The following is a 21,170-nucleotide window of genomic DNA, read 5'->3' as shown; positions in this document are numbered from 1 at the left end:
AGACTCTCATTGGTGAGGTTTATATCTTCTACTGAGGATGAGACCATTATACAGGCAGCCATCCTGGGTCTGTAGGAGGATTCTGTTGCTGACTGACAATGTATTTTAGTCTACATAAAACTGGTTGAATACACACTTATATTTCCTGATAGCTGCCAAATCCCTCTGTTAGGTGATAAGGACAGTTAAAATCCACAAGGTTTTTGTCATAGATGTGGCTGAAGGAAAAATTGCAAGGAATGTTCAGTAAAAAACAAAGAAAGCCACACAAACCATTGTGAATAGAATTCAACTGCAACTGATTATACTCATTCTATGAGAATAGAATCTACTACAAACATATTTCTGTTAATGTGGGTAACATGAATGTAATTTATGTCTGTCTGTCCATCTGATAAATTTCATATTGTTCTGCATTGTTCATTATGTTGCAAACTCTGATGTAGTTTCTGTTGTCTTTACAAACAAGACTATAATGATTTCTAGTCAAGATCACAGAGTTCACCACAATACAGTTGTCAACATGAGATACCAGAATTTTGTTGAATAGACCACTGTGTTTTGGGATTTCTACCCTGTAAGAAATGAAATGGAATGATCTTTCAGCTGATTTACATCTGGCCAGGAGTGTTTAGCACTCTCTGAAATTTTGTCTGACTTATCTGACAGTTTGTGGTCTCATCACTCCTACCAGTGCTTAGTTCTGCTCTGGGCTCTGTGTATTTGACCCTCCTGGTGGCAAATGAAATAACTGGATTCCCAATCATGGCTTTAGAAATTTTGGATGTCATGTGTGCATCCCTGCACTGAGAGAAAAATCTCCCAGGACGTTCAAGGATTAGCAACACACTTAGTCAAAGGGAATATTTGAGGCTTTTGTATGGTCTGGTAGGAGTACTAATCTCTTTAGAGTTAAAAGAAAAGCTGAGAAGAAATTACTAGATGTCAAGTTAAACTTATCAAGCAGTTTTTATCTTCCCTGAATTCCCAGTGCCAGAATATCTCACAAGGTAGAGTGTTCTTGGCAGCCTGCTTGCCATCCCATTGCACTGGGGTTCTGCAAGAGCCCTGCTTACCTGTGGCACATCATCAACCCAATAATGGGTTAATAATGGGTCAGAGATAGTTTTTAACACTTTTGTTGTCCCTAATTTCTAATTGTTTCACTCAGTCTTTCCCCTTTCCTTCTTGGCTTTCCATTTCCAATAAAACCTTGTCCTTTTTTCCCCAGTTAAAAATAAGAAAAGCCTGTGAAAATAATGCTTCATGTCACCCATGCTGCTCCTGCAAGGAAAATCAGCAAACAGAATTTCAGAGCTCCTTGACCAGACAAACAATGACTCTGGGAGATTTGTGTGGATGCCCCGTGCTCCCCAGGCTGCTGATGTTATGGTCTGCTTGGGTTAAAAGTGCTTTCCCCAGGCATTTTTCTAAGCAGTTCAAGGAAAAACCTGACCTTCTTGATAATAACAAAGAAGAGTTCACATGTTGGATTTCTTCCTTTTGCTTACAAGTAACTTGGTCTTATGGTATGAATAGAAACATCTTTTTCAAGAATTGAAGAACAAACTTAATGATTCAGCATTGGGGTTTTTTGGGGGGTGTGTGTGTGTTGTTTTTTCCTATTAAAATTAATGCAGACAATAAAAGTTGTTTTTTTTTTTTTCCATGTGTGTTTTTATTACTTAGCTGTTGTATGTCTAAGACAACAATCTAACCAAAAGTATTTGTCTATGGTGTGCTCATTTCCCAATTTTCAGTGATAAGAAGCTCAAAACTGGCACTTCTGACTTGTATTTCTGCCTTGCAATGACTTGTGTGCTTCAGTTTGTGTATCACCTTCCTGTCCTGTGTTCTTACTGATGAAAGTGACCTGATAGTTGGATCTGTATTGCAGAAACAGTGATTTTTTTTTTTTTTACTCTTTTCCTAGGAAAAAACACCAAACTTTTATGCTGGTTGTGTATGAGTAGCCCCTCATAAGTCTGTAGGCCATTCTTCAGTGGCTTCCAAACCATTGCTAGATTTAGCTTTTGTCAAATCAGACTCTGATGGTAATTTCAAAATCACCCACACAATTTGTTTTGACTTTCAGGTAGTTTGATATAAATATTCCCAGTGATTTTGTGGCTCCAAACTACAATTCTTCAGGAAGCTGATTCTGCAGCTGAAGTGGATGAAATCTGAAGGCTTGGAGTGAGCATCAGCCAGGACCCAAGGGCCTTCAACAACCAGGAACATGACTGCCTTTCCCAAGGAAGAAACAAAGGAGAAACTTTGATTTCTTGTGTAGCTGGAAGGCAAAGCAATACAATCTTGACACCCAGCTAATTTAAGGAAGCATTTTTCAAAATACCTCTTGACTGTGTGGATCTTGTAACTGTGCCACAAAGGTGCCTTTGGAGCTGTGCAAATAAATCCTTGCAGTATTGATTGGCAAAAGTGGTCATTGCTGGAGTGGCTGTGGAAGGACCATGACAAAGCACTCAGAGATCATCAATTTGTCATTTCTGTTGGAACACGAGAGGGAAACAATCTTGGGAGTATTGAAGAGAGATGAGTACTTGAAAAAAGTTGAAGATAAAAGAATCAGGTAATCCTTTTTGTTGTTGCTTTTGCATATATGGTTGGTAGGTGTTTTTGTGGTACCCAGTGAAGGTTTTCTACGTGCCTCATACAAGGATGAGTGCTGCAAGGTGACACAGGTAATTTTAAGTTCAAGTAAAGTGTGTTAAAAAGAAAATTGCTCTCTAGTATGGTTCTCAGGAAACAAAAATCATGTGCATTGCTTCAAGACAAAAGTACAAGAAAGATAACAAGTGCAAAAACACGCAGAAGTGTTTTTTAAATTTCAGATTGTGTAAATTAATCTGGTTTGGCTGAATTTACCCCTGGTTTAGGGGGTAAGTTCAGGGGGAATTTAGGGGAAGTTTTAGCAAGGCTCTTGAACTCTTCTCCTTTGAGAGGAGCTGCACACAGAGCCTGTCTTCAGAGCTGGCTGAGGGACAGAAGTTTGGAAGGTGTCAGAGGGACAGGAATTTGGCATCTGCCTCTGTTCAGGACTTCCTACAGCATGGAACAAATGCATGGTGGTGTCCTTCTTTCTGTTGTGGTGCTTAGAATAGGGAGGAGGGACACTTCATTTTTCAAATTACTTAGATTTACTAATAAATGAAATTTAAAATCTCAGGTATTTATCTCAAAAGTCACTGTTGGGAGAAGTAGAGTCTCAGGGTATTAATAGAGCCCATGTGTTCTTTTTCTATTCTTAAAAGTAAAAACCAAAGCTCAGAGAACAATGTGAAGAGGCAGGTTGAGTCAGCAGTTTTAGAAAGCTCAGTTTGAGTTGGTTCAGCTGTCAGTTCTGGAAAGGTCGCTGTGCTTTTCAAGGATGGTTTGGCTGCTCCATTTCACTTCCCCCACTGCCCTTTTGGAGTTTCACACAGTTTGGATCTGTGGATGGATGCAGCACTTGGTGTTGGTGAGGCTGCTGAATATAACAAGTGACAGAAGGAAAATTTCCAGCCTTTGCTGGTTCCTGTCCATGAATCCCAAGACCAGGCTGCATTGTTCTTCCCTTTGATTTTCTAAAAACATTTTAGGCATTGTGCAAAGACTTTTAGACATTGCAAAGGTGCATGTTCAGCAGCTGCTGAAGCTTCTACTATTTAAAATCATTATTTGAAAATTAATGGAAATTTAATAATTTGAAAATTAATGGAAATTTAATTAATTTACATTATTTGGAAATCTATGCAGAGTTAGCCACAGGTTTTGAAAGCTTTTCTCCTTCAACTGAACCCACTCTGAGTGCAATGCCCCTGTTGGTGTGCAGCCCATTTACCTGGGGGAGCACAGTGGCTGATCTGATAGGAGGGGCTGAAAACTGGTGTTTCTTTAAGGTGGTGTGGGCAAATTAATCATTTTGTCTCCTTAATGGTTTGTGAGACGAAAAAGAAAACAGATGGAGCACTGTTTGTTCCAGAGCATTCTGCTCTGTTTAGTAATAAAATAAAAATTTCAAATAAATTATTTTGGTTTCCTGAGGTGGTGGCCTTGGAAATGTGTGATGTGCCAATAATCATCTGTCAAAGGCATCAGTATGGAGAGTATCAGATCACTGGATTCCTAAAGCCCCTGAAAGCTTTATTCTACTATTGTAATTTCCCAATCTCAAATGGGAATTTGAAACTCCTGTGGTTTTGTGGTTTTTTTTTGCTTTGTTTCATTTGGTTAGTTTGGGTTTTCTATTATTGCTGCTGACTTTTTTTTTTTTTTTTTAAATATGATGTCTTAACCCCCAATTTTCTGCTTTTTATGGCATTGTTGGAATTTACTCTGCCAAATCTGCTGAACTTGCAGCACCCTGGGAGGGGACAGTTCAGCACAGTTCAGTGAAGTCACAGGTGGCATTGGCTTAGCAGTATTTTGGTAAAAAAGTACCCCAAGAAAAATACTCAAAATCAAGCTAATCTGAAATAAACTGCTAATCAGAATAGCTAATGATGCAATGTGGTGCTTATGCACACTTCTAGCACCTGTGTGTGAAACAATGGGCTTCCTATTTATTGTCACTAGACCATACTTTGCTGATAACAGTGGAATGTGGTCTATAAAAGAGTTCCAGAGTATAAAACTATAAAGAATTTGGTAGCTAACTGCTTCCTATGAGGCTTTTTAATTTTTCTTTCTCAGTACAACTTGGCAAGGATCTATAATCATGGCTTATAAGCATACTACAGGGGAACATTTGTTGTCTTTAAAATTCCATTTGGTACAATCTGTTATACACTTTATTGAAGTACTTTGCAGAAGACCAAGTCCCTTTTTATTTATTTTCAAGGCATTTTCCACTCTGGGAAGAAGCTTACTTGTACATTGTACTGAGGAATTCTTATTATCCTGTTCCACTCTTTCTGAATCTATCTCGACAATTTTTGTTTTTTCTCTTCCTATTAGTTTTCAAAAGCCCTTGTAACTTAAAAAGACCTTTCTATTCATTGTGAAAGCAATGATAAATGTGGGAGGATGTTCTAATAATGAGATTGTTAAGGGTTGTTTTTACTATGGCTGCTCATACTTGTTTTCTGGAGTGCAGTTGGCTCTTCTTGTGGCTTTTTTATGCACAATTATTTCACCCACACGAGAGAAAAACACAGAAGTCATCAAGTTCTTTTTCCAAGGTCTAGTTTTGATAGTACAAATAATCACCCTCCTTAATAAAGATTATGATTTCTGTTCTTAATTCCAAGTTGCATCTTGCATGACTGGATGTTTTCTTTGAATATTGATTTGCAGCTGTTAATAGATTACTTGTACAAATAACCTGCAGTGTTCTAAACATTGCTTTATGATGCTTTTGATGTCAGATGAATTACTATCATGTTTTTTTCAATTGCTAAGATTATTTGAGTAAAATCATTAATTCTTACCTTAACTATTTTCTTAGGGTTTAAAATACAAAGTTCCTGTCCATTCTTTATGGAGTACAGCTACAAAAGCCATGCTTTTAGAGGAGATAAAGTAATAACTGCTGTGCTGAGAAAATTGCAGTTTTGTCCAAGAAAAAAGCTTTAATGGCTTGAGGCTTGAACCTCTCTGTCAGCATTTAGGTTACCAGAAGTTGTGTAAGAATTGCACCAGCCCCAGATCTGTACTGACAAGTAAAGTTAGCATTCCTGTCTTTTCATCTGACTATCAGTCCAAAGAGATCCATGGAAACAATTTATGGTGTTCACTTCATTACAATATAGGAGAAATTGTTAGCATGGATACCACCATGTGGTAGCTCCAGGCAGTACTTTAGAAAAGCAGAAGTTGGAGGACTGGAATGGGAAGTGATTGATCTGCTGAGTATACATTTGGATTTGTTTATAAGCACAAAATGGTTGCAGGGTAACATATTACATATGGTGCATGGTCTGTGTTTCTGTAAAACTGCTTATAAATATTTCAAGGAGAGAGCCCTTGTGTTAAAGCACATTGGCCATCTGTACCTGGAAGCTGCAAAATTCCTGTCTGGCAGCTCAGTCATTTGTGAGGTGTATTTAACACAGTTTAACACTTTGCTATTCTTTGAATCAGAGGCTTTTCCATCAAGGGTAGTTACTATTGCCAGTACTCTAAGGATAGAGGTGCCTGTTTTGCTGTCCTGTGTTGTTTGAGAACCACAAGCCTGCAGTGGTGAAAGAATTTCTCATGGTGATTAATTTTCATATGCTGGGAGAATCTGTTTCATTAAGGATAGCAAGAAAACAACAGGGGATCTGTTTTGTCTTTTTTTTTTTTTCAATCTTAATGACCATTTTTATTTGAGAGAACAAGTGACTGAGTTACTCAGAAGTTTCATCTATGGAAGTTTGCCATCATTATGATAGCCAGAATTATTTCAGTTCCAATACCTTCTTTCCTTCTTTTCCTTCTTTTCCTCCTGGGCTCTGTTCTGTCATTCCAGATCTCTTTTTCTTTGCAAATTAATTCTTTGTTTGTTTCCCTGTGCTGTCATCAATGTGCCTCCATACTTAGGTGTTCTTAACACAGTTTTTATCACATTGAGCTGCTACATAAACAAAATGTGAAAACCTGTGCTTATTATTCAGGTACTCATATTTTACAATCCAAGGAGACCTCAATGGAAGCTGGTAATAACCCAGTTCTTTTTGTGAGCTCTCAATAATATTTACTGTTATTTCCTGCATACTGTGCCAGACAGTGAAGGGCATCTGGCTGAATTTGAAGAAAGTACTGAAAACCAGTCTGGAAAGAAAATTGCCTTTCTTGCTCATATTCCAGTGTCTTTATGCCAGTTCTTGCACAGAAAAATTCTTTAGTATCCAAGTTAGCAGCTGCACAGGTTCAGAACAAGGATGTTTCTATTTGTCTGTACAAAAGTAATTCAATATTTTTCCTGCCAAACTCTTTAATAATAATTGACTGAGGGAGGGAGAGGGTTGCCTTTTTTTGTTTTTAATTCAATTTTTTATGACCCGTTGAACTCTGGAAATTTAGTATGGCAAAATAAAATTAGGTAGACTTGGATTATGCTGCTCTACATCTTCAGAGGAAAAAGGGTTTTGAAATGGGGAGAAAGAAGATCCAGGAGAAATCTGAAAATCAAACTCAGGAATTATGCATGCTATTACATTTAATTGTTTGTTTGGTTTTGGTTTTTTTTTAATGGAGAGGAGATGAGGTAGAAAAAAAATCAAAATAAAGTTTCTAAAATCCTACTGAAATAGAAAAAAACCACCCAAACCAGTCAGTTTGGTATTAAGGGAAAAGTTACCTAACTTAAAGCAAGTGGATAATGTCTACAGAGTTAAAGGAAATTATGGTGTTCATTTAAGTGAATGGCTTGGGCAAAGAATGTCTTGCCTCTTGCAGCAGTATAGCTACTTTACTTTTGAGGGATAAATATTCTCTAGGGTAAAGCTTAATTTAATAAGAAATGGATCTGCTAAGGCTTTTCTCTGCTTCCTCTTTGCAGTGTTATAGGGGTTTGAGAATATTTCATCCCTTGAGGCTGCATTTGTGTAGGAATAAGAACCTTTGCCTCATTGATTTCAGCATCTGTAGGGAAGGACCCAACTTCTTCAGGGATTCCTGTGCCTCTGGCAACTGTGCCAAGGGCTGTGAATTCTGGAGTCAGATTCTTTGGTTGTTTTGGTTTTGTTTTGTTTTGTTTCCTGCTGTATTTTACATTGGCCTTTTAGGCCACCTTTGGAAAGGCTCAGGTTGAGGCATTCAGTGTTATCTGGAATCCTGGTTACAACAGAGCTCTTCTCCAACGTGCTTAACATATTTTCTCAGACAGTAGAGAGGGATCTTAATAAAAATTCATAGTTTAGAAAAATGGCTACATATCCTGTTAAACTTGGCAGAATCAAATTTATTTTTAATAGTTATCTTTCATCAAACAGCCATTGTAATAAAAGGTTTAGAAACTTCAATGAATGATAGGATTCTTTTTCTCAGAAGCCTATTAAATTGGCTTCTGCTGAGTTTTATTTTCCCTTTCATATTACCAGGAGAAGATGGATAAAGATTAATTCTTGTTTAATATTTGCGATTAAAAATATCTAACTCCATCTTTAAATGTATTCCTTTAAAATTATGGAGAGTGCAAATGTTAGACTGGCACAAGGAAATTGGGTGTTTATAATCCAGCTGCTTCCTGCCCTGGGAAATAAATGTAGTGGTAAGTCAGTGCAGCTACAGGCTGCACTTGTTATCCCTTTTCAGTGCAGTGAAACAGTGCAGCTCAGCTGGGCTTGGTTAGGGACTGTTATGATGATGGATTTTGCCAAATTACTCACCCACCTCCTCCTGCTCTTCCTGGCCCTTGAGACAGTTCATTTTTCTTAAGATATGAATGTCTTTGTTGCAGTCAATCAGAAGTTTAGCTCAACAAATAATATAAGGAATCTCAAATGAATGGTCACATCCAGTGTATCTGTCCATGCACTCTTTGCTTCTTTTTTAAATTTTTCTTTCTTATTTGTTTAATTGAGTGGAGTAACTGGGTTGATTTATTTTCTTTCAGTTCCCTGGAAATCATCAAAGGCAATTTATATTCAAAAATAAAAAAACAAACACTTCTCAGTATTTCCACTGTTAGCAGATCAGCTATCCCCTGATAAGAATTTTAGATTGTGTTTCACATAAGCATTGGGAAATACTGTTGCAATCACCACTACTGAATAGTAGGAAAAATGTAATGTCACAAGAACACTGATATGTTTTCCAACATGTTGATCTGTAAGCAAACTATTAAGAAAAAAATGCTCTCTTTATTGTATTGGGCCTATAGACATTTCCAATTTTAAATTGGAACTATTTAAAACAGATTTTGTGCCTAAACATACTTCCAACTAAGCACAAAAGGGCCTGGAAGTTGCAGTGGGGAGGGAGAAGGCTGGAGTGGAAGGAGTTCAGTGCAGGCTCTGTTTCAGTAATAGACACCTGGATGCAGTGCACAGGACACAGAGATTATTGCCAAAAAGATGGAAGCTGCCAATAACTGTGTGTCAAGTTCCTGAAATGCAATGGGTCATGATCAATTTAAATTTTTTTCAATACAAATAAGCCACTGGAAAGAAATCTGTTATTAAAAAAATGGCCCTTTGCTTGTGCATAGTATTCTGACCCTTTTGAGATTTGAGGATTAACAATTTTTCATCTTCTGAGTTACTCTGGCACTTGGGTAAGGATCAGGTGTTTGGTTTGCATGCAGATACTGAAGTGGTAAAAGAAACTGGAACTGAATTATTTGTGCCTCTTTAGTTCTTTGGTATGTGATTGACCAAATCATTGCACACCTGGATAAAAAGTAAAAATGCAGTTGTCTCTCAAAGACTCTCTGTTGAACATTCCTCAGTGGCTCTGCTGTATAAAAAGTCACAGTTTTGACAGGAGACCACGGAAATGACGAGGTAGAGAGGGAATGACCAATGATCAGGTAAAGAAATGGTGGTCGAGTTTGGCAATCAAATTTGGTGAGGTGAAGAGGAGAACATTGGAATTGAGAAAATGGAGGCTAAAGAAAGCAAGGAAAGGTGTGGGCCTGGTGCTGGGTGCAATAGAGGACTCAGTGACAAAGCATGTGGAAAAGGCCAATATGCACAATGTCTTCTTGGCCTCAGTCCTTACAGGTCAGACAGATCTTCTGGAATTCCAGCTCCTGAGGTCATTGCAAAAGTCCAGGGCAAGGTGAATTTGAACCTGGAGAGTGCTGCAGTACCTCTCACTGTGTGAAAGCACAATCAATCTTAACAAATTTCCTAAGGTCAGCTGGTACTCAAAGTGGCCACAGCACTTTATCTCTGACAACTCCACATTGCTGGAGGGTGACAGTAAATCATTAAACATTTGTGAATGTTCAAACATCACATGGTCACTCACATCTCACTAAACATCTAACATGCTGTTTGATGGTTAGTTAGATGTGAGTGACCATAAACTCAGGGGTAATTAGAGGTCTTCCCAAGCACCTGAAGGTGTATTTGTTATTCAAGCAGATAGATGTGGTGTCTCCTTTGAAAATAGTGTGGTCAAGAGTATTCTGGGGGTGGGTTGCCTTTAGTTCTCAGTCCAGAAGAAGCAGATGAGTTCTGTTGTTGGGAAGGTAGATCAAAGGATGGGGCTGGCAAAAATAGGGAGCATCTCCCTTCTCTGTGGACAGTGGCAGCACCCAGCACCACTGGCAGTTTTCACAGCACAGCACAACACTCTGCATTTGGAGCTGACTCACAGAAGGAAATGAACACATGCCTGGCAGCAAAAGCATCTCTGCAGGAAGTGGGGAGATGTAAGATGCAATCAATAAACTGCAAGAACAGTTAGCAAAGCACCAAAAAGCACATGAAGCACAGACAGAGTTTTGAAGACTCAGGCATGAGTGAAAGGCTGTTTGGATTGGATATGGGAGAAGGGTCTGAAGCTGGATGAAGCCCTCACTTCTGGAGAGAGGCCAGCAGAGGAAAACCCTTGACTGGGATTTGCAGTTTCTGCCTGGAGGGATTGGACATGCCTTTTACTAGAGCTGTCAGAGGCTGAGCATCCACAGGTCAGCTGGCTGCAGAGCAGCTGCTGCTGATGGGATCCCAGTGGGAAGCAAAATGCTGGCCAATCTTTTAGCAAGGCTGTGTATCCACAAATAACTTAATTCTGTCAGAGCTGACTCCCTGGTGGCCCAAGCAATGTTCCTGGCCTCCTTTACTGGGCTGCAACCTGCAATCTTTCATTGGTTATATCTTCCATGTGATTTTCTTCTGACATTTTTTCTGATCTCTAGGTGAAGGTGGCAGCAGGTTTTTAAATCCCCCTCTTAGTCATCTATGTGTGTACAGAGACAGTGATTTCAGTGAGCTGGGGTGCTTCATGACTGAGGGACTTTGGGAGTTCCTGGCTGCTGATGGGCATGAAAGACAGCATAGGGAAGGGTGAGGTAATGGGGACACAGCAACACCCAGGCATGTAAAACTGAAAGAACTCAGTAGCCACTGAGCTTAGCTACATCTCACATTTGTTTTCTTGTTAAGGACCCAACTCACTGGCCATTGAAACTGCAGACTTCAAAATTTAGTCTTAAACACAAATATTTTTATTCTGTAGATTCAGTGGTAGAACAGGTAAGATCTTCAAGTCACGCTATTTAAAGTGGAATTCTTCTTTTTTACTTTGATTGTGGCATCACAGCATAACACCCTACTTACTAAGATCTTTTGGTTTGGTCTCTTTCAAGGCTTTAAATAACTGGTACAGAATTGCATATATACTCCCACCTAAATCTGCACTGGCATATTATTAAATGCACACTAATTGCAGAAAATATTTCCTTCTTTTCCTTCTGTGGATGCACTGGAGAATCTCAGTTCTGATTTGCTGTCAAGCTGGGGTCAGCATGACTTGAATTATTGATGAAGGACAAGCAAAGATGGTTTATCAGTTGTCCAGAGCTGCTCAGCTATCTGCATTTACTCATAGTGATCTACTAGATTTTCCTCTTGACTGCATGTCTGACAGCTGGGGAATAGATTTATTCTGTGTCATGTGTGTGTCAAGAAATAAAAAAAAAAAAAATTGCACTTACTCATGTCTTGTATTTTTAGCATGAGATCTTAATCTGTTATTAAGTTCTTACAGATCATTGAGTTGAACCTCCAAATTAAAACATTTTATTTTTTTACTTCTAGGAAACTGAAAAATGAGCTTCTGGAAGTGAGAAGGAAAGGCGGGAACCGCCACTCTCAGCAGGACAGCAGCAGGGTCTGTGTTCGCTGCCAGAAGAGCCTGGGCTTCATTTTTGACAGGGGAGAGCTGTGCCAGACCTGCCAGCTGAGGGTCTGCAGCTCCTGCCGTGTGCTGGGGGCTGAGGGGCACTGGAAGTGCTCGGTGTGTGCCAAGATTGCGTAAGTTGGGCAGTTCTATAACCATGTGTCCTAGGGTGACATTATGATGCTTGTGTCCCCATTGGTGTGCTCTGTTTATGCTGGATATTATGTTCTGTGCCTTCAAGACTGGCTCTGAAGAGTGAAAATTTTGTTTTGGTTTTGCTATCAGCTGCTCCTCCACAGCTGGTGGGACACAGAAACAGGGCAGTACATGGTGCTGCTTTTGCTTTTTGCTTTGCTCTTGCTTCTGCTTTGCTCCTGCTTTGCTCTTGCTTTTTGCTTCTGCTCATTAGCTAGTTTAGCTAAGCAGTCTGAATTTTTCCCTGGACTGTTTTTCCTTTCCCTTTTTTGGAACCACTCGAACCTGTTCCAGACCAGGACCTGGGAACACCGAGAGTTTGCCCCTTGTGGCCTAGCAGGGCCTACTCTGGGCAGCAGCTGCCCCAGCACCGGAGGGACTGATAACAGAGGGACCATCCCCAGAGAGACTTTCTGAATTTGTCATCTTTTTCAGAGTGCTGAAAGAGTGGTGTCATCTGGTATTGTTCATTTTGTGTGCTGGGGGCTACTGCACAGGTTCTTTCCACTTCTCTCCAAGGAATCCTTCTTGAACTGGTTGTGGGGAGGGCCTGTGTGGGTTTGCTTTCTGGAGGGGCCTCCTTGGAAGGTTTTCTCCCAAATTTGCCCTAAACCAGGACACCACGTGTGGAGTTTACAGCCCTGGCAGTGATTTTGTGCTACCATTGTACATCCCCTTACAGAGAATACACAAGGGGAGAGGCTTGGCTGGGGCTTTTATTTGCTGCACTCTTTTCCCAATTCCAAACCAGTTTCAATGAGCTTGTTTTCCAAAGACTTGGAAAAATAATTCACCTGATTAGTTTGGTAATATGGGATTTTTTAGCTTGATTTGGTAAGATAACCATGAAGGAAAGATTAGTTTGGTAATATGGGATTTTTTTAGGTTGATTTGGTAAAATAACCATGAAGGAAAGATTAGTTTGGTAATATGGGATTTTTTAGCTTGATTTGGTAAGATAACCATGAAGGAAAGGAGAAATGTGTCGGGCAACAAAACTCAGTTATGTATCCTGCTGTAAGGACAAGATGATGTAAGAAAGAGATGTGATAAAAAAAGAATTGGAGGAAAGTTTTTTTAACGGACCTTCAAACTAACAGGATCAGAAAGGGTAAATTGTTTCGGGAAGTGAACCCAAGCCCCTAGTTCTGTCAAGACTTTGGTTACATAGACAGTTAGTGAAAAATTAACACTGCAGAGCATGGAGTTTAGTGTTTGTGTCTTCAAACTCGAGCTTTAGAAGGTTGCATTCATTTTTAAGTAGATGCCTTAACCTCCTCTGCATCCAGTGGGTCACATCCAAAGGACAGTGTCTCGCCTGGTAAGACAAAAAATGTTTACTTATTTGATTTGTGAAATGATTTTAAATCAGTAGGGGCCTGGCTGAGCTCCGTGTGCTTTGCCTCAGGCAGTTCCTGGGATAATGTCAGTGCTGTGCCTTTCAGAAATGATGGGGTGCGAGTGAGGTGACAGCATGGAGAACAGCAAACACAATGCTGCTCTTTAAAAATGGAGAAAAGGAAAAGGGATTTGTTGACCCTGCCACACTGCCTCTAATTTCTCTAAAAACACTGAAACAAACGGTAGCTGTGTTATTTGAAAGCCAAGACAAGGTGACAGGATGAGGAGTAAGAGCTGGCTCAAGAACAAGTAATGTCAAAACCAATTTAATTTCCACTTTTGACAGGTGACAGAGGAGGATTGGTTGCTGTCTTATAACTTGGCTGAAGTTAACCTTTTGATATTCTCTCTTGTTTCTTTCTAATAGGCTGACAAATTAGGGTAGCTGTGCCCTGGAATAAATTCTGCTAGTGTGATTGCAGACCTGCCTGGAAAATTGTAAAGCTCTGTTCTCAGTGTGGTTATGGACATTTCACTGTCAAAAAAACCTCAAGAAAACAAAGCCCAAAAACCCCCAAACAAACAAATAAACAAAAAAAACCAACCAAAAAGCACCACACATACAAACCAAAAAAACCTTTTTAAAACCCCCAGTGATATAGAGCAGAATATTTCCTGGCTTATTACTAAATATTTTAGTTAAGGACCTTGATGCAGCAGATGGATTTGCCAGTTACACCTGCAGGAGACATAAACCTGAGAGGTGCTCCAGGCATGCTCAAGGACAAGATTGGGTTTCAAAGTGATGCTTAGAATTTAGAGAAGTGGTTTGAAGGTAAAGCAAGTGATGGCTCCCTATGGGCATGTGGAAGTGCTACATTTGGGAACAAATGCAGCTGCAGGAACATAAAATGAGAATAAAAACAGCTTCTGCAGCTGTTCCCTAGGAAAGGCTCTGGGTATTGTACCTGATAAAAGCTGAACATGAATCAACAGAATTTTCCACTGCAGAAAGATTGAGCATCACACATTGATGTACAAGCCAAATTATGGCCTATAAAATAAGTGATAAAATCCTCTTTTATGTAGAGTACCTGCCCATTTCTGTGTATAAGAATTAATACAGGCCACCTGGAGAAAGTTCAGCAGAAAATAATGAAACTTAGCACACAGGATGTCCAGAGCAATAGAAGGAGTCACAAGTGTTCAGCCTAGGCAAGAGAAAATACCTGAGTTTTAAATCTACAGAATGTGGCTTACAGGCTGTTCTAAGATCCCTTTTTGGGTAGGAAGAGTAATGTGATACTTAAATTGCAGTGAAAGGATGTAATTTAGATGGTGTGAATGTTGACATAACTTGGAAGGGTTGCAGAATGTTGTTTTACAACAGGTTGGATAAGCCTCTCTAGGGATGATGGCATCAGTAAAGATGTCCTGCTCTGGGACTGAGACATGAGTGAGGCAATCTCTCAAAGCCTGTGTGACCTCTGCTTCTCCTGATTGTGCTGCAGTTCTGGGTGCCAGGCAGGGTCCTAGCAACCACCTGGACAATTAATTCTGGTTGAAGCCTGCCTTTATGTTATTACACACCACGGTGTCATTTGCTTCCAAAGTGCTGAACTTTTCAAGTGCTAACATTCTGTCCATGTTCAGTATCTTTATTAAATTGAAAGCTCTCTCTCCCCTTCATTTCTGTTCATATGCAGTGTTTCTGCAAGACTTCATGACATTTAATGATATGTAAAATGTCTTTTACATTGCTGGGAGTACACAGAGAGATAATCTTCTGTGTGGGCAGTGTGGAGATGGAAGTTTGGGAAAGGCATTTCAGTTACATCATTGTGCATAGTTCTCATTTAAATTATTTCAGTTCTGCTTTTCTACCAAGTGAGAAGTGCAGGGGGAAATCAGGATTTTTAGGCTTTTTTAATTACATTTGATGGAAGAGCTGATTAAGTTAATAGGGCCTTTGACAAGATGAAGAGGCAGAAGGCAAGGAAGAGAAAATAATACAGTGTTAAGAGTGATTTATGCTTTATAAGTAGCAAACAAAAGGTAGGAAGAGGAGAAAAATCTTTTAGCTCTGTAGCATTGACCTGCATACAGTGTTTGTGTCTGTCAAATTGGACTGCTTTACCATGCTTTCCAAAGAGTGTTGGAACACTTTTATATTTGTCCCTCTCCTTTGTCCCTTTTTCAGCAGCCTTGGTTATGTTGATGTCTGTATAGACTCCAGCCCCTGCTGAGCTGCTCCATTAGCAGAGCCAGGTTAAACTGTTGTTGTGATGTGATGATGTCTGCTGTCACACAGACTGTGAGACCCTTAAAAGGCAGGGAGAAGTGTTTGTGAGCCCTTTACAATTTTGGTGCTGTACTAGTTCATGCCTCTGCTCCCCAAATTGTACTCAGGAGTGTCCTTTAAGTTCTATTTAAGGTGGTGGTTATAGCAGTAGCTTGTACAAGCCCTCTTCATAGTCATGAATTACACCTGCAGGAATAGGTCCAGAAGATTTTCAGAACTGTTGGAAAACCTCATGAGTACATTTGGTGTCAGAGCAGAAGGTCTGGTATGGGGTGGGAAGTGTGTTCATTCAAAGAGACAGCTACTGCACAAATTACTGCAGAAATACCATGAATTACACAGATAATCCAGAGTGGTTGCAGAAACAACTTGTGTCAATAAAAAGAATGGAGGTAATGTCACCTTCTGCCTGTTGCTTTGTTGAATACATTTTGATATTTCTTTCCTTATGAGCTTTTTGAGTCCTGCCTGTCCAGTCCTAACACTGGAGTTTGGGATGGTTTCAGAACAGTGAAAGGGCATTTTGTCACATGGCCTGGGATCACAAGTTGTTATTGTTTTAAGAGTTATGGTGGATTTATGTCCCACTACCAAAAAAAAGGAAAAAAACAGTGGCAAACTACAAGCTTGCTCACTTTGATTTGAAGAACAGTAATTTCAAGATGCCAATTTTATGAGTATGTGGTAAAACATAACATTATTATCTGAAAAATTAAAAAAAACCCAAGCACAACATAATAATATGATGCTGGCTGTAGGGGTGAGATACCAGTTCATTTAATAATACAGTCTCTTTGTTCATCTGTCAATCAGAACATCATCTGGCAACAAGAGAATCTGACTTCTCTAAAATAACACTTAGAGCATTTCATCTGCATTTCTCCAGAGACAGACTTGCCTGAAAAACAGCTTCTGGTGATGGGGAAGCTTGTTACAATACATTAATTACATTCTAAAAAAAGAGATTTAGTGAATTTGAGGAATGACATTTGAATGTGAATAGTGACAGAGGTTCATCAGGATTTTTAAGTATAACAAAGAGATTTATATGTAAGTTGTCTTACAGTTTAGAGTTACTGTCAAATGATATCTCCCTTGAATGTCCACAAAGAGAAAATTATTTAGTTGGATTTTGCCCCCTATGGGTGCTATTACCAGGGAAAATAGAAAGTCTCAAGACAAAGCATTTACAGGTCAAGAAGGATTAGAGCTAAGTCTTCAGCCAAACTCAGTTCTTCAGCTAAGGTCAGAGAACAAGACAGTCCTTATCCATGTGATTTTGTTTGATAGTTGTGCTGTTGCACTATTTAATGAGGTAAATCAAGCCTGTATGTAGTGATGCACCTGAAAGAGGAAGGTTTCTGCTCCATTCCCTCCATAAAAGGAGCTGAGGTCATCAGGAGCTTTCAGACATGGGTGTTAAAAGAGAAACTTTCCATTAAAGTATCTTTTTCCCCCTACATTTTCTTAAGTTATGATCACTTTGTGTTTTAAATTTGGCAGACAAAATGATCAACAAATTGAGGGAAATAAAATTCTTCCAGCTGTCTTCTGAAAGGCTTTTTTCACACCTTGATGCTGTCTGTACTTCCCATTGCAAGGGTGTCTAGGTATCTGAGAGCACTGAATTTATATGTCAAATGTCTAGTTAGCCCAAGTTATTACAACAGAACAAAGCAGTAATGGAAAATTTATCTTAATCTCTGAAATAATTATGCTGTCTTAACATGTCAGGAAAATTCATCAGAATCTCTTAGTAACATTTATTCCCATTAGGAGCCTAAAAATAGAGGCATTTCCAATGTTTTACTGTGCAAATGCTTTTCAAATTTCTTATAATTTTATTTTAGTAACTTCTAGGCAAGTTTGCCTTCTTTCCACAGGGTCAAAAAATTCTGTCTAATGGCCTCACAGCATAATAAAACTTACAGTGGAATTAATTTATGTTGCAGAAAATACTGTGTGGAATTTAATACAAAGATGAGGGTATGTGAGGGTATGTGATAAAGGCTTTGGTATGTTCAAAGACAGGCTGAATTTTATCCAGCCTTTGGTTTTGCCTTTTTCCCCACATTTTCTTCCTGAGAAGGAAGTAAAATAACTTGAGGAACAGAGATGGAAGGAAGGTAGGCTGAATCTTTTGCATCTGCTGTGGATGTGAGTTAGACAAGATGATTAAATGGAGAAGAAACTGTTTTACCAATGTGGGGCTTTGCCCTAAAGAAATAATTGAAAGTAACAATTGGGACTTTCCATCTGAAATGGATTTTTTTATTATTATCTGGGACATTTAACCATGAAGTGCCTCACAGAAATGAGAGTGGAAAATCTGAGTTTTTGAGGGGCAGGCCATAGGTTATGTTTTGTTTCTAAACTGAGCAGAATGTCATTAATTTGTTTAGTGGGAGATCACAGAGGGGGAAGAAGCAGGGAGCTGTAAACTGCTCCCTCTCCCATGATGGGAGTAGGTGGATCAGTAATTAACATAGAAGGACTTCAGCAGATACCTGAAGGATTTATTTGGTACTCAGCTGAACTGCCTGAATATTAATCTTCCTAGCTGTTCTGGGTGCAGGAAAGAGCAATGATGCAAAAATTGCTGTTATTACAATTTATAACACTGTTTTCCTTTTTTCTAAAGCTACTGACTTCAGCATCTGTTGAACACCTTGGAAGGCCAGTCTAAATCCTGTTTTGGCAGAAATTACACATGCTGTTTACATTATGAGCTACATCTAACTGAGAAAGTAAAGAAATGCATTCACATACCATGATCTGCAGTCTGCATGGACCTTGGGCCCATTTTGCAAACAACAAAGCCAAACCTGCAAGCACTGATTCAATGTGCTATTCAGTAAAGCCCTCGTTTCTTTTCACCTGAAACAGTTTTTTAGACAGAAAGGGTTCATTTTAATCCTGTATCTGAAATAGTGCATCTTGCTTCTATCTCAGTAGGAGAGAGACTCCCCTTGTCATAATTGCATGAAAATAACATTATTATAAGAGTGTTTAGCTCTTGCTCTTCAATTTTTTGATTCAGAATGTCAAATGCAATTATTAAATTCAAACTTCAAGTCAGAGACTTGGGAAATCATTTGATCTGAAATAATTTCTATTTATGTGTAGAGCAAAAATTCTTTTAATAGGTACTCCTGACATGTATGAGTGATAAAGATAACATGAACACTAGTCTTTGTGTGAATTGTTCAGCATACATGGAAAATACATCCAATACTAGTGCACTAGAAATTCAGATCTGCAAAGCTTGGGGATTTTCCCTTTATTTGATTAGAAAGTGATGTTTTTGTAGGAATGATCTGTTGAGTAAGGACATTTTTGCAAAAAAGGGTCTGCCAGCTGAATTTAGGATCTGAAGACAGACAGCAACACTGATGGAAATAAGGATGAAGGTCTGAAGTGAGGGCTGAGGCTTCTTGTTTCATGCAGCACTCACAATGGCTGGATGTCAGTGCTTGCTGCTTTTCCCCTTTCACTGAGGACAAGCAGGGCTGGCCAGAGGGGTGAAGCCCCTGACTAAAGGAAGGCAAATCTCTCTCTCTTTGCCATGTTTTGTGACTCAGCTGAGGCAGTTGTCTGTGTTTTGCCTCAGACCTCATTCTTCTGGTGAAACCAGAGCAGAGTGGGTGTGAGCCTCTTCAGAGCATCCCTGGCAAGGAGCTGGCACCTCATTGGAAAGGTGGATTTTAATTACATCAGTCTAACGAAGCAGGTGGGCAATTCAGTTTGGGCACATGGTTCAGCTCTGCCACTGTAGAGACTGTCACACTCCTTTGCCTGCTCAGCCCTGAAAAAGTTATTTACACCCTCTTCTTTCCTTGGGGCCCAATTTGTATTTGCCAGCAATGTCCTGGAACTTCCTTGGCTAAACAAGAGGGCACAAGCTGTGTAATTTGGGGCTGTTTGACAGTGGCAGGCTGCAGATAGCAGAGACTATTAAGAGAAGTAGCTTGCTTAGCTATCCTTTGCCACAAGAAAAAGGGATCAGCTGTTGTTGCCCAAATAAACTGATCTGTCATCTGTCCCTTCCCTGCAAAGCTCATGTTTTGAGGAAGATGAGTGTTGGGTCAGTAGTTACACAGGGATGGAAAGAGGAAGGGGAAGTGCAGTTCTCCTTCCTCTTTGCCAGCCTGCTGCAGCCTTTCCCATCTTGGAGGCTGCTTTCCTACCAGAGAGAGAGGCAGCAGAGGTTGTTTGGATGGTGTGGGATGGAGTGGGGACACAGAGGAGGAGTCTGATGGTGAGCTCTGACATCCCAGGCCACAGTGGAATGGAGGAGAGGAGGGCCCTCTCCCAGGGATGGATGCTGAGGGAGAACCTGCCTCCTTCCTTGCACAGCCCAAAGTCCTCCATCCACTTCCATCCTGGTCTCCTTCCACAGCTGCCCCAACCATCCTTTCCTTGTCTGCAGCTCCTTCAGTCTCTCCAGCCCCCAGGACTCTCCCTGAGCTCTTGGTCCTGCTATTGCAGGCTCAAATTTCCACATCAGATCACAAAACTGCTGCACAGTAAAACAAGCACACTCTGGTCCCAGCCACCCTTCCAGCCAGGCTGAAAGCCCCTGGGGAGCTGTGATGCAGGAGGCACCAGAGGTTTCCTCTCCCTCATCAGTGTTCACATCTGGCCAGAAAATGGAGGGGATGGCTCTCCAGGGACTCTGTGGCAAAGAGCTGCCCCTCCATGAGCCACAGCAACCCAGGTGGGTGTCACTGCCAGGGCTGTGTGAGGAATTGCAGGGTTTGGCTGTAAAACCTGGAGCTTTGGCTGCAGCAGCCTCCAATTCTGCTGGAGCCCTGGGGGAAGGTCACAGCTCCTTCGGGGTGTCAGGGCTTGGAGAAGGGTGAAGATGCTTCTCTGGATAAGGATGTGGGCAGTGTTCTGTCTGACCTTGACCAAGTTGAGTATTGCTGGTAAGATATCAGGGATGGGTGAAATCTCCATCCAAGGAGAAAGCAGCACTTGTGGAGTTTTATGGTCAAACTTGGTAGTAACTGAGGAAAAAAACAAATTTACTGGATAGATGATACTGCAATGTGATATGTCATTCACATTGCAATGGAATTTGATGGTGTAGTGAAAGGTCTGGAAGGTTTATGGTTTGATACAAAACATTAAACATGCCATAAGTCTTGCAATAAAATAACTGCACAGAGAAGTAAGTGCTGTTAGAGATTTGTGAAAATACACATTCTGAGAAAAAAACCATTTTTTACACTAGCAGGCCAGGCATAGTTTCTAATGAAGTGAATCCTTTTCAGTGTTTGGAACCAACAGAAGTAATTTAAAAATTCCCAGTTGAAGCATAAAGATTTTATTTAATACCTTTCACAATGACTGAGTGATCGTGATGATGAATTATGGGGGGTTTTTCACCAGGAGTCTGCAACAACAAGATAAGGCAATAATCTATTTCTATGCTTCTGGACATGTATTTGGGATTTTGATTTTTCTAATTTTTTTTTTTTAGTGAGTCATGAAAGATGCATGATTCATTAACAGGTTAGGGCAAACTGATAATATTTGTCTTTTCACCAGTGTC

The 21,170-nt window shown here is 40.0% G+C and overlaps 1 protein-coding gene across 6 annotated transcripts in view; it reads left to right on the top strand.

Moving 5' to 3' along the window:
• SYTL5 (synaptotagmin like 5) overlaps positions 1 to 21,170 on the top strand; it is a 95,650-nt gene that overhangs the window by 33,914 nt on the left and 40,566 nt on the right. For all 6 annotated transcript variants that reach the window (XM_071430319.1, XM_071430318.1, XM_071430317.1 and 3 more), the window contains exons 2-3: positions 2,096 to 2,593; positions 11,694 to 11,909. In XM_071430319.1, the coding sequence (XP_071286420.1) occupies positions 2,475 to 2,593; positions 11,694 to 11,909 (335 nt within the window). In that variant the 5' untranslated portion in view covers positions 2,096 to 2,474. The remainder of the gene's footprint in view (positions 1 to 2,095; positions 2,594 to 11,693; positions 11,910 to 21,170) is intronic.

Source organism: Agelaius tricolor, unplaced genomic scaffold, assembly GCF_023055355.1.
Source record: "Agelaius tricolor isolate 1412-34295 unplaced genomic scaffold, bAgeTri1.0.p SCAF_7, whole genome shotgun sequence".
Classification (NCBI taxonomy): domain Eukaryota; kingdom Metazoa; phylum Chordata; class Aves; order Passeriformes; family Icteridae; genus Agelaius; species Agelaius tricolor.
The sequence above is the reverse complement of the archived record's forward strand: the minus strand, read 5'-3'. Positions and strand labels throughout refer to the sequence as shown.